Here is a 14,514-nt window from a genome sequence, read left to right on the forward strand (position 1 = left end):
TGTTAAGAAGAATTTATTCCGAAACTGATCCGTTGTTCTTTTTTTCATTTTGTGTTTACACTAAGGGGCAAAAAAAAATTTTTTTAAAGTACTTTTAACATTAGAATAGGATTATAAATGTTTAACATACAAACGTAACTAGAATATTATCATAGTTTTATTTATTTATTCAAACTTAACATTAAAATGATAACATAATTTATTTGAGATGCAATTGGCGTCCTTATCGCTAACAAGCTATCTCTTACAGGCAACCTTAAGGAAAAAAACAAATAAAAATACGAAAAGTAAAGTGCAAAAAATGTATAACCAACACAACGAATATTACAAATAAAAAATCTATTATTCTAGGTATTTAATACAATGAAGGTTTTATTATAAACCATAATCTAGTTAAAGAAAATGTATTTAAATATCACAAAAAAACTAAAACGTTGACTATAGCTAACTTCAGGGTGTAAATTTTTTGTGACTTGAAAAACTTGAGCAAGATTATGGATTAGAGAAGTTTATGTAGAAGAGTTTTAAAGATGTTAGTAGGTTAGCCTATTCCACAACTAACAAACTAGATCCTAAACGAATTGCCTAATAATAAGATGGTATTTCCAAAACGCATCTATTAGAGGAGCGTAACCTAGTTTTGAGCTGAAGTATCTCAAAAGGTAAAAAATTGAGAAATTATAGGACTGTGAATGTTTCGATCTGCGGTTATCTAAAATAAAGATTTTAAAGGAAGCGACTCTAATGCTGACTGTAAAACAAACACAGAATTAAAATGGCGATTCTTGCCAGTTCTCACCTGCTCATGATTGATTTGGGAACTACTGGATTCTGAATTTTTTAAATACTGACATTTTAATATTTTGACGTTTGACTAAATTTTGATTTGACTAACCTTGGTGTCGGTACTTTGACGCTTTCATCGCTCAACTCCATTTGAACCGGTGGAAGTACGACGATCTGATTCCATGGCACGAAGACTGTCTTCCGTAATGGTTTGAATGGTGACCTCTGGAACTGCAATGTGACGGCTCCACCTCCATTGACCAGTACGTCGAACCTGTAGTTTTCATTGGTTTTCATTACTAAAAGTATTACGATTTAATTCGTTGATCGATTAAATTGTTTAGGAGGTAATGGTACAAAAGATTGCGATTTAAAAACCTTAATTGACCGGCATGTCAATAGATAGTTTTAATGATGCTAGCCTAGGTCGAATTCTTTGTATTAGAAATACTTCCCTATGAAATTTTTGACAGTGATAATTAAGGATTGTAGATAATAAAACTAATCCAAACGGAATTGAATAACAATAAGAAACTGCTGAATTACGTCATCGTGTGTTAGGTTTATTATTTTCGTTACGGAATTTCTTAATTCAGTCGCCGCTCAAAGCCTGTGATAAAATCTATGCAATGGCTTAATAATAAAAACTTTATTTATGACAAAACTCATATATCGCTATTCCCCACACTAGGGAGTCCCTGTGTGTAATTAGGTAACAATTTTCCTGTGGTACATGATACATGTTTAAAACAGATTTTTTAAGTAATTTTAGTGTTACAACTAAGTCTTATATAACATCAAGTATAAGTGAATGTGTGAGTGTGTGAATGGGTGTTTCTGCGCAGGTATGTGAGAGTGTAGTATCCAATTCACCTAGCGTAATTTTTATGTGATTTGCCAGTTTGCATCCGAATAGTTTGACTATCTCAGAATTCATAGATTGCGAAGTGTAACTATAAAATCTATTGAAAATATACATTCTGTATAAGCTATTATACACGATAACAAATATTTAAACTGTTTTATTTTAATAAGACGAACGTAAAAAAGATATATTTTTTATTATTTTTTGACCCTTAACAAAGTTTTTAATCATTTATAATTCGTTGAATTTTACTTTTTTAATGTCTTTTTAGGTTCTCAACCTACTATGATATATCTACAATTGTAAAATATATAATACAGTATGGCATATTTATTTCTTATTTAAATCAGAGGAAAGTGTAAGTTTAATTAAAATCAGTTCAGTAGTTTTTGGATATAAATGTATTTTTGTACAAAACTGAACTGACGTCTAGCAGCAATTTCACCAATATCAGACGTAGAAATGCCTCCTCACATATCCAATCCTTGAAAAGGGATTCAAGCCACACCAGAATCTCTACTATGCCCCATGAATAACACATGGGGGAATATAAATTTGGACCAGTATTCGAAATCGATTTAATTTTTCTAAACATTATTTGAAGTCGGTAAAAAAACACTGCTATCGTCATAAGTCCATCTTAATTCGTAAGTTGAACGCACGGGGATAATGGAATTTCTTAAACCAATAAAAACGTTAATTTTAACATAGAAACATCAAAGCGTGGTTCGGTAATGGCCGATCGTTTCCGTTAAACGTAATACGTGTAAAGTATTTGTAATAACCGTGTCCAAAAATTAATAATAACGAAATTACACGGCAGCTCTCGTGTTTGTTAATATTTACATGGATCACGCGATGTGATATGATATTTGAAGAATTTTGTCGTTTGTGTATTTTTTACATAGTTTTTAAACAATATTTAAATATACTTTCACAGATAAATCACCAGTTTTCTAACGCGAATGAGACTATGGACCGTATTGCTTATTAAGGATTTTAAAGTTAGATGAATTTCAAATGAGATAAATCTCTGAATTTGTTTTATTTGTTAATGTAATAGGCAAGAAGTGATCAGTCTCCTTTGAGTCATATCGACTTTTTGGGTCTAAGACAAATCGGTTTCCTCACGATGTTTTCCTTCATCGTTCAAGCGAATGTTCAATGCGCATATAGAAAGAACCTACTACCTCAGAGCTGAGAGGCGCACGCTGCAGCTAGGCCAGCACAGCTCTTCCTTTTTCTTTCATTCTTTCTTCCCTTCTCTGTTTTTCTATTATATTTAATATGTGGAACAATATTTTAACTAACACAATAATAACCATTTGGATTTATGATTGGCTGCACTAATAATTAACTTATTATTATTATTACTCGAAGACGAAACTCTCTTTTGTAATTTTATTTATAATATATATGTATGTCTATTTACATTTAGTTGTCAAAGCCAGACAAAGTGTTAGTGATAAGATAAAGGCATGGTGTGCGTTAATGTCCAAAATTTACTTAAAATTGGCGAACGAAATAAGGGTTTTAAGTCTATAAACAAAAGTTTAGTTGTAGCATAATCTTTTGGACATTTCCAACTTAACATTTCCTCTGATAGAGGTTTCTCATAAACGCGGTTCTAGCTGACAGAGTTACTGAAGGCGTCTGACATATAGAGGTTTATAAAAATACGATAATAGCAACATTTACTATAAAAATTCTGTTAATTTATTTTGCGATTCTTTTTTGTTAAGTTTTTCACAGACGCTCACTCTAGTATTATGTTTTTTTACATAATAGGGGGGCATCCCATTAGGGGCAGACATCGCAGCCCATGTGCGCCCATTGTTAGTACGTGCGTTGCCGGGATTAGAAAAACTATAGATAACGATAACAGACGCGCACTTGTTTTTAAATTTACTTTCATACGTCGTTCATACAGGTATCACATTTATATTGTGTTCCCGCGTAAAAAATGACTAAATGGAAAAATGACGGGACCCGGTAAATACTCTCATTAATAGAGTTTTCTCGCTTACGAAGTTGTTTTTTACACTTTTTTATAGAACAGGGGGCAAACGGGCAGGAGGCTCACCTGATGTTAAGTGATACCGCCACCCATGGACACCCTCAATGCCAGAGGGCTCGCGAGTGCGTTGCCGGCCTTTTAAGAATTGGTACGCTCTTTTCTTGAAGGACCCTAAGTCGAATTGGTTCGGAAATACTTCAGTTGGCAGCTGGTTCCACAGAGTGGTGGTGCGCGGCAAAAACTGCCTGGAAAAACGCGCAGTTGTGGAACGGCGGACGTCGAGGTGATACGGGTGGAATTTCGTATTCTGCCTCGACGTCCGATGATGAAACTCAGCTGCAGGTATTAATCCGAACAACTCCTCTGAACACTCTCCATGGTAAATGCGGTAGAAGATGCAGAGAGACCCCACATCTCTACGCAACGCCAAAGGATCAAGCCGCTTGGAGAGATTTTGGTCGTCAACGATTCGAACCGCTCTTCGTTGAATACGGTCAAGTGGAAGAAGCTGGTACTGGGGAGCACCCGCCCAAAGGTGGGAACAGTACTCCATGTGGGGCCGAATTTGCGCTTTATATAGTTGCAAGCGGTGGCCCGGAGTGAAGTACCGTCTCGCCCTGCTGAGCACACCGAGCTTTTTGGAGGCTAATTTTGCCTTTCCCTCCAAGTGACCGCGAAACTGAACGTCGTTCGATATGTCAACGCCAAGTATTCCAATGCTGGCTGTGGCTTTAAGGAGAGTGTTTTCGAAAAGAGGAGTAGCGACAAAGGGTGTTTTTTTAGCGGAAAACGCGCAAACTTGTGTCTTTTTGGGGTTAAATTGGACTAGGTTTAGTCTGCCCCAGTCAGAGACTCCAATTGATTGTAAAAGCAATTGAAATGTTCGGTTTGTAGCTAGACTAGTTTATTAACGTGAGGCCCACGCCCCACAGAGGGGCAATTGTTAAGGGGGCTATTTAAAAATGTATTAAAACTAATTGGAATTTGGATTTCCCATTTTACATGTTTTGAAAACTTACAGACTGTTCATTAACAATTTTCTATAAAACATCCCATTTAAGTTTCAATTATTTTAATAGCAATAATTAAATTGTTTGTATAAAAAATATTTATGTTGAATTTGTGGGGAATAAGAATGTTAGTATCGTAAGAGCACAAAAAAGGTTAGTAACTGCGTTAGACTTATATTCTAAATTTAAAAACCATATAGTTCCATTTATAATCTATAGCTAATGGAGCTATGGCTTCGCTGGGTTATCACTAGAATGTAACAAAGAAACAATGGTTCATTGAACTCGTTCGAACCAATTAAATACACCATTAGCTTCAGGACTATGTCGGCTTGAATCGAGTGTAATTGAGGTGCCCACTTACTTTGAATAGCTCCCATTTGGACAGATAAATTCTATTTACTAAAAGATTCTATAAAATTGTCTGGTTCTAAGATGGCAGTTAATTTACTGTAATGTTTACGATTTTCATTCCCTTTACGCTGACAAGCGATCACAAAAAAAATAATTTGAAAATGAAGGGGAAAACGATGTATATTGTATGTGTGTAAATAAAATTACTTACGTATGCGATTGGGAGTCTAAAGTTATAAAACTGTTAATCAAATTTAATAAATTGTAAAAACTGACACCAATGACTGAAGTTAGACACAATGAATTTTGTAATAATGTTATGAATGTCGAATGATTCAAAATTGTCTGGCCCTAATTTCGGTTACAAATTTAAACATCTGAAGATTGTCGGAAGTCAATTGGTTACTTTATAAATTATATCTCATTTATAATCAATATCATAATTCAGTGTGAAAATGCAAAATTGCCGAAAATGTTGTAATAAATTCCCATATTAAATGTTTACGATTATCCTTTAAACTTTAATTAATATCTCAAAGATATTTTTGGCCCCAGTTATCGGACACTAAGTACGGTAAGTGCGGCAACGTCGCATTTCATTTCATATTTTTGAAACGCTTGGTACCTATTAAATATATTGGGTAATAAGTAAATACGTAATTAATAAATTTTGATAATTATTGTATATGTATATTAATATTGTACTTTTTAATGAGTAATATTAAAAAAAAACATACCACCGGACATGAAAATTTTTGTCGCCGAAATAAGAATATCGAGTATGATAAATGTTTTACTATTACTATATTTCTATCTTCTAAATGCTATTACTTTTTGTAAGAATTATTTAGTTCTCGCCAAATAAAGAACAACATAATACGACTATTATAACCAAGTAAAATGGCGCCAAAACCTCAGACAGCATTGCGCAATGCGCATGCGTAAAAGCGGGCGTTTCCACATATAAAATTTGAATTGAGATGGCGCGTGTGTGTACATGTGTACCTTAAAAAATACGATAATTGACTACATCTCAATTATGAATAATAATTGTATATAATAATATCTAATACTAAATTTACCGCGAAAGAGTTTATGAACATGGCGTCGATTGTGTTATGACGTCACAGCGTGCAATAGAACCATAATTCAAGCGTTGTAAGTATTATTTGTTTAATTATTATAAATGTTTATTTTAATAATTACTATATAATTTTTTAAATTATACTTTACATCAGTTTTAAGAAAAATCAAATGTGAAAATTATAATGGTCGATATACGTTAATCACAATTTTAAGTTAAAAGTTAAAACGTAAAACACGTAAGGGTTTTAGCACGCGATTCATTGAGGTTAGATTCAAATAATAACACAAATTCTTTATTCAAATACTTTTAAGCTAAAATACTTCAATATTTTTTGACAGTAAATTTTTAATTAGTCTGTGAATCATCTAAATATACGTTTTTAAATAAATTTTGAAGCACACTTTTAGATTTCTAATAAATATTGATTAGATGAAATTTATAATTAAAAACTGGGATTTTAAAAATTTAATCGTATTAACAAGTAGTCATCTCTTTTCATCACAGCGTGAAATTTATATGACAGTAAGAGACGGAAAGAGATATAACCGCGTATAAAATATAAGCGTTTAAATGTTTTCTGAAGTATAGTTTTCAATATTATGCATGACATTCTTTGCAGTGCAGTTTGATCTGATGATAGCTAGTCTGTCGGGTCCGCTAGTTAAATACATCTCTCTGTTGTCCTTAAAACCGTTATTTTGTAAATCTTATATCAAATCAATTAAATGAGAAGATTATCAATTAGACGTGTATTTTTTTTCAAGCGTAAGATAACATAAGTTCGTATATTAATTTTAAAAAATAATGACGTATTTTTGCACGCATTTTGACAATGAGAACTAACTATTACTGTATGAGAATATCTTTTCGTTGTCGATTCGAGAATCGCTAAATTTTTTTTATATAAGTACAGGGCAACGTCTGTCAACTAGTCCTTAATTTAACCGGATATTTTTATGTAAAGAAGGAATTTTGCATACAAAGGGTGTGTTTACCCTATAAGGAAGTCGCGGGTAGGTTAAAAATAACTCCCGGCCATCGTCGCACGTGTCCTCGCCTGTCGGCTGTCTCCACCGGGCCTGTTTCCAATTAACAAGCGAATAATTTGCGAACTACACTCCACCCGAGCGCGTTCTTTTATAAGCTTCTGTAATTTATGGTAGTTGTTCTTTAATTTATAGCTAAGGAGTGGAATTCACGTCTAATACGTTATAGTCTATGGTGATCAAAGACTACAAGAAACCGATTTTTAATCTGTCCAAAAATGGACATTGTTAGAACATTTTGGATTTTAAAGTATTTAAATTAAAGTAATTGCTCTAATGGTATATTATATTTATATATTACAATTTTGAAAATGCAAACTGTTTACAAAATTTAATTATGTACTTATATAGTGTTTTATTAAGAAACAGCGTTTTGTTCTAGATTGAAACTGAATCCTTTTTTGGGGCTACTGACAAATAGTACTATAAAAATGGTATCGAATAAAATTAAATTACCATATTCGTATCGCTCTCGAAGGCAACTATAGTAAATAATCATTTTTTATTAAAAAACGATTTTTCTATGTTAGCTTAAAAACTTTTCTTCCCGCCTAATACTTCTGCATTGTGTACGATTTGGGAATAGCTATAAAATACCTGTTCCCAGCTCTTCCATAACAATTACATAATCGTGACTTATGTAATTCTTGTATTTATAATTCTGTTGTATTAATTAGTGAATTGCAATGCAATTGTAATCGTAGAGATTAGCTTTTACTTATTAGTATTATTTCTTTCTTACTACCTATAATTAATATAACAAAGTATACATAAAAAATACATACATATATAACATTTTTAATTAAATTTCCAAATATTTGAGAGAATTTGAGAAAGAGATTTTTTTAAAATTAACAAACATCATTTTCTACTGTCATCTTCAAAGTTATTACGTATAAGACATTTAACTAATATTATATGTTCAGACATTTACTGTGGTTTGTATTATATAAATAACATTCAGGACAAATGCATATAAAAATAATTCTATTAGTTTTTATGTTACACAGTAGGCAAACGGGCAGGAGGCTAGAAATCAAGAGGCTTGCAAGCGCACCGCCGACCTTTTAAGAATTGGTACGATCTTTTCTTGAAGGACCCTAAGTCGAATTGGTTCGGAAATACTTAAGGTAGCAGGTTCTACATAGTGGTGGTGCACGGCAAAAGTTTAACGTTATATTATAACTGAGCGGTAGTCCATATATATAAATTACTATAATTTGTACCGATTTTCGCAACAGAGTTAAATAAATATACAAAACACACAAAAACATCTTTTTAATTAAAAAATTAATTAATTAAAATTCTAATTTTTATTAATTAATTCTCAAATCGCGGACAATGTTTTTGTGTGCTCATCTAATGTTAAGTGATATAGACACTCGATGCCAGAGGGCTCGGTAATGCGTTGCCGGCCCTTTAGGAATTTGTATGGTATTTTCTTAAATTCGTCTAACGACAATAAGTATATGCTTTTTCAAGGTTAAAGTCCGTAAAATCAATGAATTTTGTGCTTCAACGCACAATGGCGTAAACAAATAAATCTATGATTTGTTCCGTTACTCTTAGGTTTACTTTATATACCTGACGCGTGTTTGTGCCCCGTTTATGCATATATATATATGTTATATTTATATATATATATCTTTTTTTTAACTACATTTGCGTACGGATACGTGATTCGACTATATATAGAAGATTACACTATAGATATAAGATCCAGCAATCGAGAATACTTTGTACATATGACCAAAAATACTTAAATAGATTAACTAAATACGTACCATCCACCTTGTCTTGTAAGCGTGAAGCCGAAACGAGCCTCTCTATCCACGGAGACTCTGATGCCGATTATCCCCAACCCCTGGGGAGACACAACCTGGCCCCGCATCACCGACACTCGGCTGCACATACCAGGCCTCATCAGATCGGGCCCAGATATAACGCAGAGCACAGTATGATACGATTCACAAGTATTAAAAAAATAATTAGTATTCAAAATTATGATATGTTCTAACTCCTTTAAGATGAACATATACTGAAAGCTCTCGTTAAATTGTGTAATTCGTGTTAATATTTTTAGTAAATATTTTATTTAAAGTATGTTTTAAAATTATTACACAGATTATTGTGTAAGTGAATTGCTAAATATATATACCTTTACACTTACTCGAATTATGACAAAACAATAAAATAAAATACGTTTATTTTGGAACATAAGATTATCATGGTATCACTTATTCCACGTCCTTAAATTCGAGCCTGTTGGCATCCCTACCCATGTTGAATGTATAGAAATTTAAATTATAAAACTTTAGACAATACATTTTTTTTTTCTTTACTCATAGTGTTTGCCTGTAAGAGATCGCTTGAAAACGATCAAACCGCCAGTTAACAGTTAAATTATTCCTTTTCATTTAATCATGTTAAATTTTTATATTGTTATGTAACGAAGTGTTAATAAATAAATAAAAACAATGTTAAGTCTGTCTATACTTTGTATTAATAATAAAATGTCTGTCTTTAAATGAGAATCTACATCTATTTAAAGTAAATACAAAGTTTGTTTCTCGATTTTTCGATGGTGGAATGAATATGAAAGCTAAAAAAATTCGAAATAATTTTATTGAAAGGTCGACCTAAAAAGTTTCAGACTATTAAATATACTCAAGTTGGCATCTCCGGCGTACTTCGGATAGGTCAAGTGCGGGACCGAACACGTTCTATGAAATTATTTTTATTGCCAATCGTCTGCAGGCGATTTTACCAATTAAATTCAGTTGAAATAAATAAAAAATGTTATAGCAAAATTTTAGTAAAACTGTATAAAAAAATATTTTATCAAAACATTGAATAGCTATATAAAATGGAATTTGATTGATGTCTTAAGATTATATAAGCTATTGACTAAATTATGAAAATGTTTATTCTGTAAACATTTATTATTGTCTATGTATCTAAGTCTCAGTAGAACATTGTAATGTCATATCATTTGTATCTGTGGTACACAAACTATTTGGTATGTCACTTGCTAGAAAAATATATATTATATTCGTTTATTTTTAATGTTTAAAGTTTATTGTTGTCAATATATAGAAGTATAGTCTTTACAGTTCTATCATCTTTAGTAGTCTATGATACAAACTATTTGGTAGTCGGTGTTAGCTAGGAAAATATATAATTATAATTGAGTATGGAGAACCTTGTGAATCGTTTCATTGATTGCAGCTTCACAAATTAGTGGAACTGTGCTCGCACGTTTTATCAGTTTCTAAAAACACTGTGAAAGTGAAGTATGAAAATAAAAATTGAAAAATAAAAGAAGTTATTAGCATCGCACATTCTCTTCAGGATCAGCTAAATATAGGGTAAATTCCAGTTGACATTTGCGAATTTAATATCAAACATTTTCAAATAATGTAAACTGAAATCTTCCTAGGAACGTAGGTTATATGCATGTAACAGCTGCCACATAGACCATAATAGTAATTTGTTGACATTATACAAGTATGTCAATTGTCAATGTTCAATATCGCTGGGACACTTGAAATTGGTGCAAGAAAATATTCTATGTACTGCAAAACAATTTTAAAAGCATGAAATGTTATTATCCTCTTATAATCAAAACATTACCGTCATCCGTCTTCTTCAGAGAATTAAAATTCGCTAAACCAGGAGAGCTGAAACTTACCAAAGAAAGAGTTACCATTAACTATCATAGAGAATATAATTCAGTTCTAAAAGTTCTAAATTTAAACACAACTTTATGGTATAGACAAAACAGCTGTTTTCGCAGACAATATTCTACGAAATTAGAAACATATATGTACAGATGGTAAAAGATAACCATTATATACTTAAGACTAAACAGATTATAAAATATTTTATTTGCACCAATTTCGAAGTGCTAATTAAGTATTATCAATGACCGTGTGTAATGTAAGCAATGATTGTATAGTACAAGTCGACGTACTACCGTCTTGCTGTGAAGTAGCCGAGAACATTCAAAAGTTATATTTGGTTAGTTACGACGGTAGGATCTAAACACATAGAGCTTGGGCAGAGGGTAAGGGTTTGGTTAACAGATGAAAGACGCAGACAAAGGGTAAGGAACACATAAAGGGGTAAGTTCATTTGAAGCTAATTTAGCGTGTTCGCTGAATTTTGCTCGATTCAACTTATACGATTCGCGTCTCACTTTTGTACATATAGAACCTAATGTGTTACTAACGTCTTGCGTGAAAGCGTAATGATTTTCCTAATTTTCACATTGTCTAACAAAAATATACCATAGTATATGTGAGCTATAATATAAGCACAGTAGACGAGAACAATAAACATTACAAAAACATTGCGGCGGCGACAAGTGCATGAGAAAATTCCAATTACAGTACAAGATAGCGAACGCACTGATTTACGGATCAATTTGTTAAACTTGTCGCCACCACAAAGAACATACAAGACAGACATACAGATGTTACATACACAGAGAGTAAACAAATACAAAGGAGTGAACGAAATATAAAAAGCTAAAGTACCGCCTTTCGCGTGCCGGTCGGGCATGCGGAGGGCTGAGCATCACACATATATGCAGGAGTAGCAACAAAAGGGAAGAGGTCAACAGATACAGAACACTGAGGGGCGAGGGCGGGCTGACTGACACTTACCATGGTGTAAAGGAATTCCAGAACTCGCTAGGAGTGGCGGACACACGGCGGCACAGGGACACAGAAAGACAGGACAGATTACTACACAGATACCTACAACCCTCAGTGCAACCCCACCCCGACAGCAATCGACGCGAACGATTGCGTTCGTCTACCCCGGTTACCTTGCGTTTTAACACTTGTTTTAGTATGATTAATAATATTAGAATTTCGTCACATGTTTAGATTCAAAAAGCCCGTTTGCATTAGAACAAAACCACCACTATTATCGTTTAATATAAATTTCATATCAATCAAAGTATACGTATTTAAAAGGTTGCACCAAGATAATGGTTCTATTTAAACATGAAGTGATAGACATGCTGGATGGTGAATAAACGAAGGTTCGTCAAGTGTTATGTTATTCACATCTAAAGAAACAAATGCCAGAACGCAATATAACCCTTCCAGACTCCTCAACACAAATAAAATAGTGAAGCGGCTTGTGTTTTAATGCAAACAAACTTTTGAGGCGCTTTTGCATATAAAGCGAGGTGGGTTTACTACTTTATTTTCTCAGTTTTGCTTTGTCTTGTTCGTTATTGTTCGGATTTCTTCTGATCGTTTTATTCTGTCTTTGTCTTTTTGGAAAATGAATGGTTTTCCTGTCTTGTTATTTTTAAGGACGCTCGACTCCGATCATGAGAGAAACCTAACATTTATTGAAACATAATTCTGTAACTGTTATGAGTGAAGGCGTCTGTCATGATTCGAGTCTAGAAATCGAGAATATTCCAAATTGTGTTTACGTACCAAATAAAGACAAACAAAACTGCTTTAAAGCTGAGCACTGTTATAATCCTGATAGATAAGTTAATCGTATTAGACGCTTTGTTTTAGACAAACAGGTAGGGTAAGACACACACAAAGGATTAACATTAGACAATACACAACACATCGGATCTGGTGTGAAAACATAAGATGAAAAAATGCACACTTTATTAAAATTACAAACAAAAAAAATCATCCATGCCAGGACATCAAAACTTCGGTAAAGAATAGGAAAATCAAAAAACTTCCACCAGATGAAACAAAAATCTTAATTTAAGTTAAAATAAAAGAAACACACCAAATCCTTGGAGGGGTTAAGGAAGATGAGTGGGATATGGTCAGGTGCTAATTCCTACATCATGTTTTTATGATTACTATCCAATATGATACACTAGATCATCATGAGCACTAACATTTTGCTGTGCAAATTGTAACTTATCCAGTAAACGGCCTACTTCATTTTTACATGGTGTTGAATCCTACAAACTAGATGACTTACCTTTCAGAGTATTCGTCCATATGCGCGTAACTCTGGACAGAGTTCTCTTCTATGAGGAACTTGACTCGTTGGTAGAAGGAAGCGGTAACTGATGGTGGTTGTTTACGAAGCAGAACCTCGACGGGGTCATTGGAGGCCAAACACATGATGTGTTCAGTGCATTCAGGGCGACTGCAGCATTCGGAATCCGAGCAGTCCGTCATGCCATCTTCAAAATTCGGTAGATTCGTTTTACAAACGTTTAGCTACATGTTACGGAGCTGTTCTGAACATGTGTTCTTAATTAATGTATGAGAAACCTAATCGTTATACAAAACCATAGTATAGTATAGTATAGTCATGAACCCGTGGACTGTACGAACAAGTTTAATAATTTAGGTTAGAATTTTTAAGTCCTCCTCAATGTCGCGTAAATGATTTCATTTAGTTGTAATTTAGTAGTTCTAAAGATTTGATTGGATTTATTTCATTATTATTATTTATTTAAAATAATAGTCAACTTTTTTATCTTTTTAGTGCGTCAGAATAGTATAAAAATCGATACATCGGCGTAAAACACGATGTTATATATTTCAAATATTACTTTACCTTCGTCGTTGTCCTCGTTGTCGCTGCAAGAAAGTTCAAGAGCAATGGAACAGTCAGTTCCAGCCCAGCCATCAGCGCAGGAACACCGATATACACCGTCTTCGAGGAGGCACTGTCCATGACGCGAGCACCCATTGGGACAACCAGCTAGACAATTTGATAATCAGTAACTATATAGAAAAGTGTTAAAATCAAATGTAGGGAAGAAAATGTCTCGCCAAGAATCAAACCTAGAAATTTTACGTTGCTTTTTGAATACCAGACATCAGTTTTAAGAACACAACTCTTTAGTATATACTTATAATTAAATATTTGCCAAGGATTGCTTTTATGACGTTTTTAAAGACAAGGTGCCTTTGTGGGCGAGTATTAGGTCATAAATTGACACTAACTCTAAATAACTTATTATGACGTTAATGTTTTTATTATATGACATTATAAAAATTAATATGACATTTGCACGCCTAAATATAAATCTAATCTATCTAATTGTACCACAATCTTAGCAAATAAACGATTTAATTTAATTATTATACATTTTATTTTATTAACATAAACGGGAAGGAACACACAATGTTAGGCTCGCATGTATATTGCCGGCGTATTTTTGGTACGCTCTGAAGGACCCTAAGACGAATTGCTTCGGAAATATTACAGTGAGCTTGTTGAGTTATAAGTCTAAAAATCTAATGCATAGAATTAATAAGTTGGCATTTAGTAAACCTTGTATTCAAATAAAAATATCGAGAAATTCGTTCTATTATGTTAAATGTCAAAGTCACGGA

The 14,514-nt window shown here is 33.1% G+C and overlaps 1 protein-coding gene across 5 annotated transcripts in view; it reads right to left on the bottom strand.

Annotated features, from left to right (window-relative positions):
• LOC110996534 (teneurin-a) overlaps positions 1-14,514 on the bottom strand; it is an 80,586-nt gene that overhangs the window by 12,384 nt on the left and 53,688 nt on the right. For 4 of the 5 annotated variants that reach the window (XM_045633067.1, XM_045633068.1, XM_045633070.1 and 1 more), the window contains 5 exons: positions 13,730-13,876; positions 13,142-13,349; positions 11,833-11,859; positions 8,950-9,069; positions 896-1,060 (listed from right to left, as the gene is read on the bottom strand). In XM_045633067.1, coding sequence (XP_045489023.1) covers positions 896-1,060; positions 8,950-9,069; positions 11,833-11,859; positions 13,142-13,349; positions 13,730-13,876 — 667 coding nt within the window. The remainder of the gene's footprint in view (positions 1-895; positions 1,061-8,949; positions 9,070-11,832; positions 11,860-13,141; positions 13,350-13,729; positions 13,877-14,514) is intronic. The other variant, XM_022264262.2, reaches the window with a different exon arrangement.

This window comes from Pieris rapae, chromosome 22 (genome assembly GCF_905147795.1).
Source record: "Pieris rapae chromosome 22, ilPieRapa1.1, whole genome shotgun sequence".
NCBI lineage: Eukaryota > Metazoa > Arthropoda > Insecta > Lepidoptera > Pieridae > Pieris > Pieris rapae.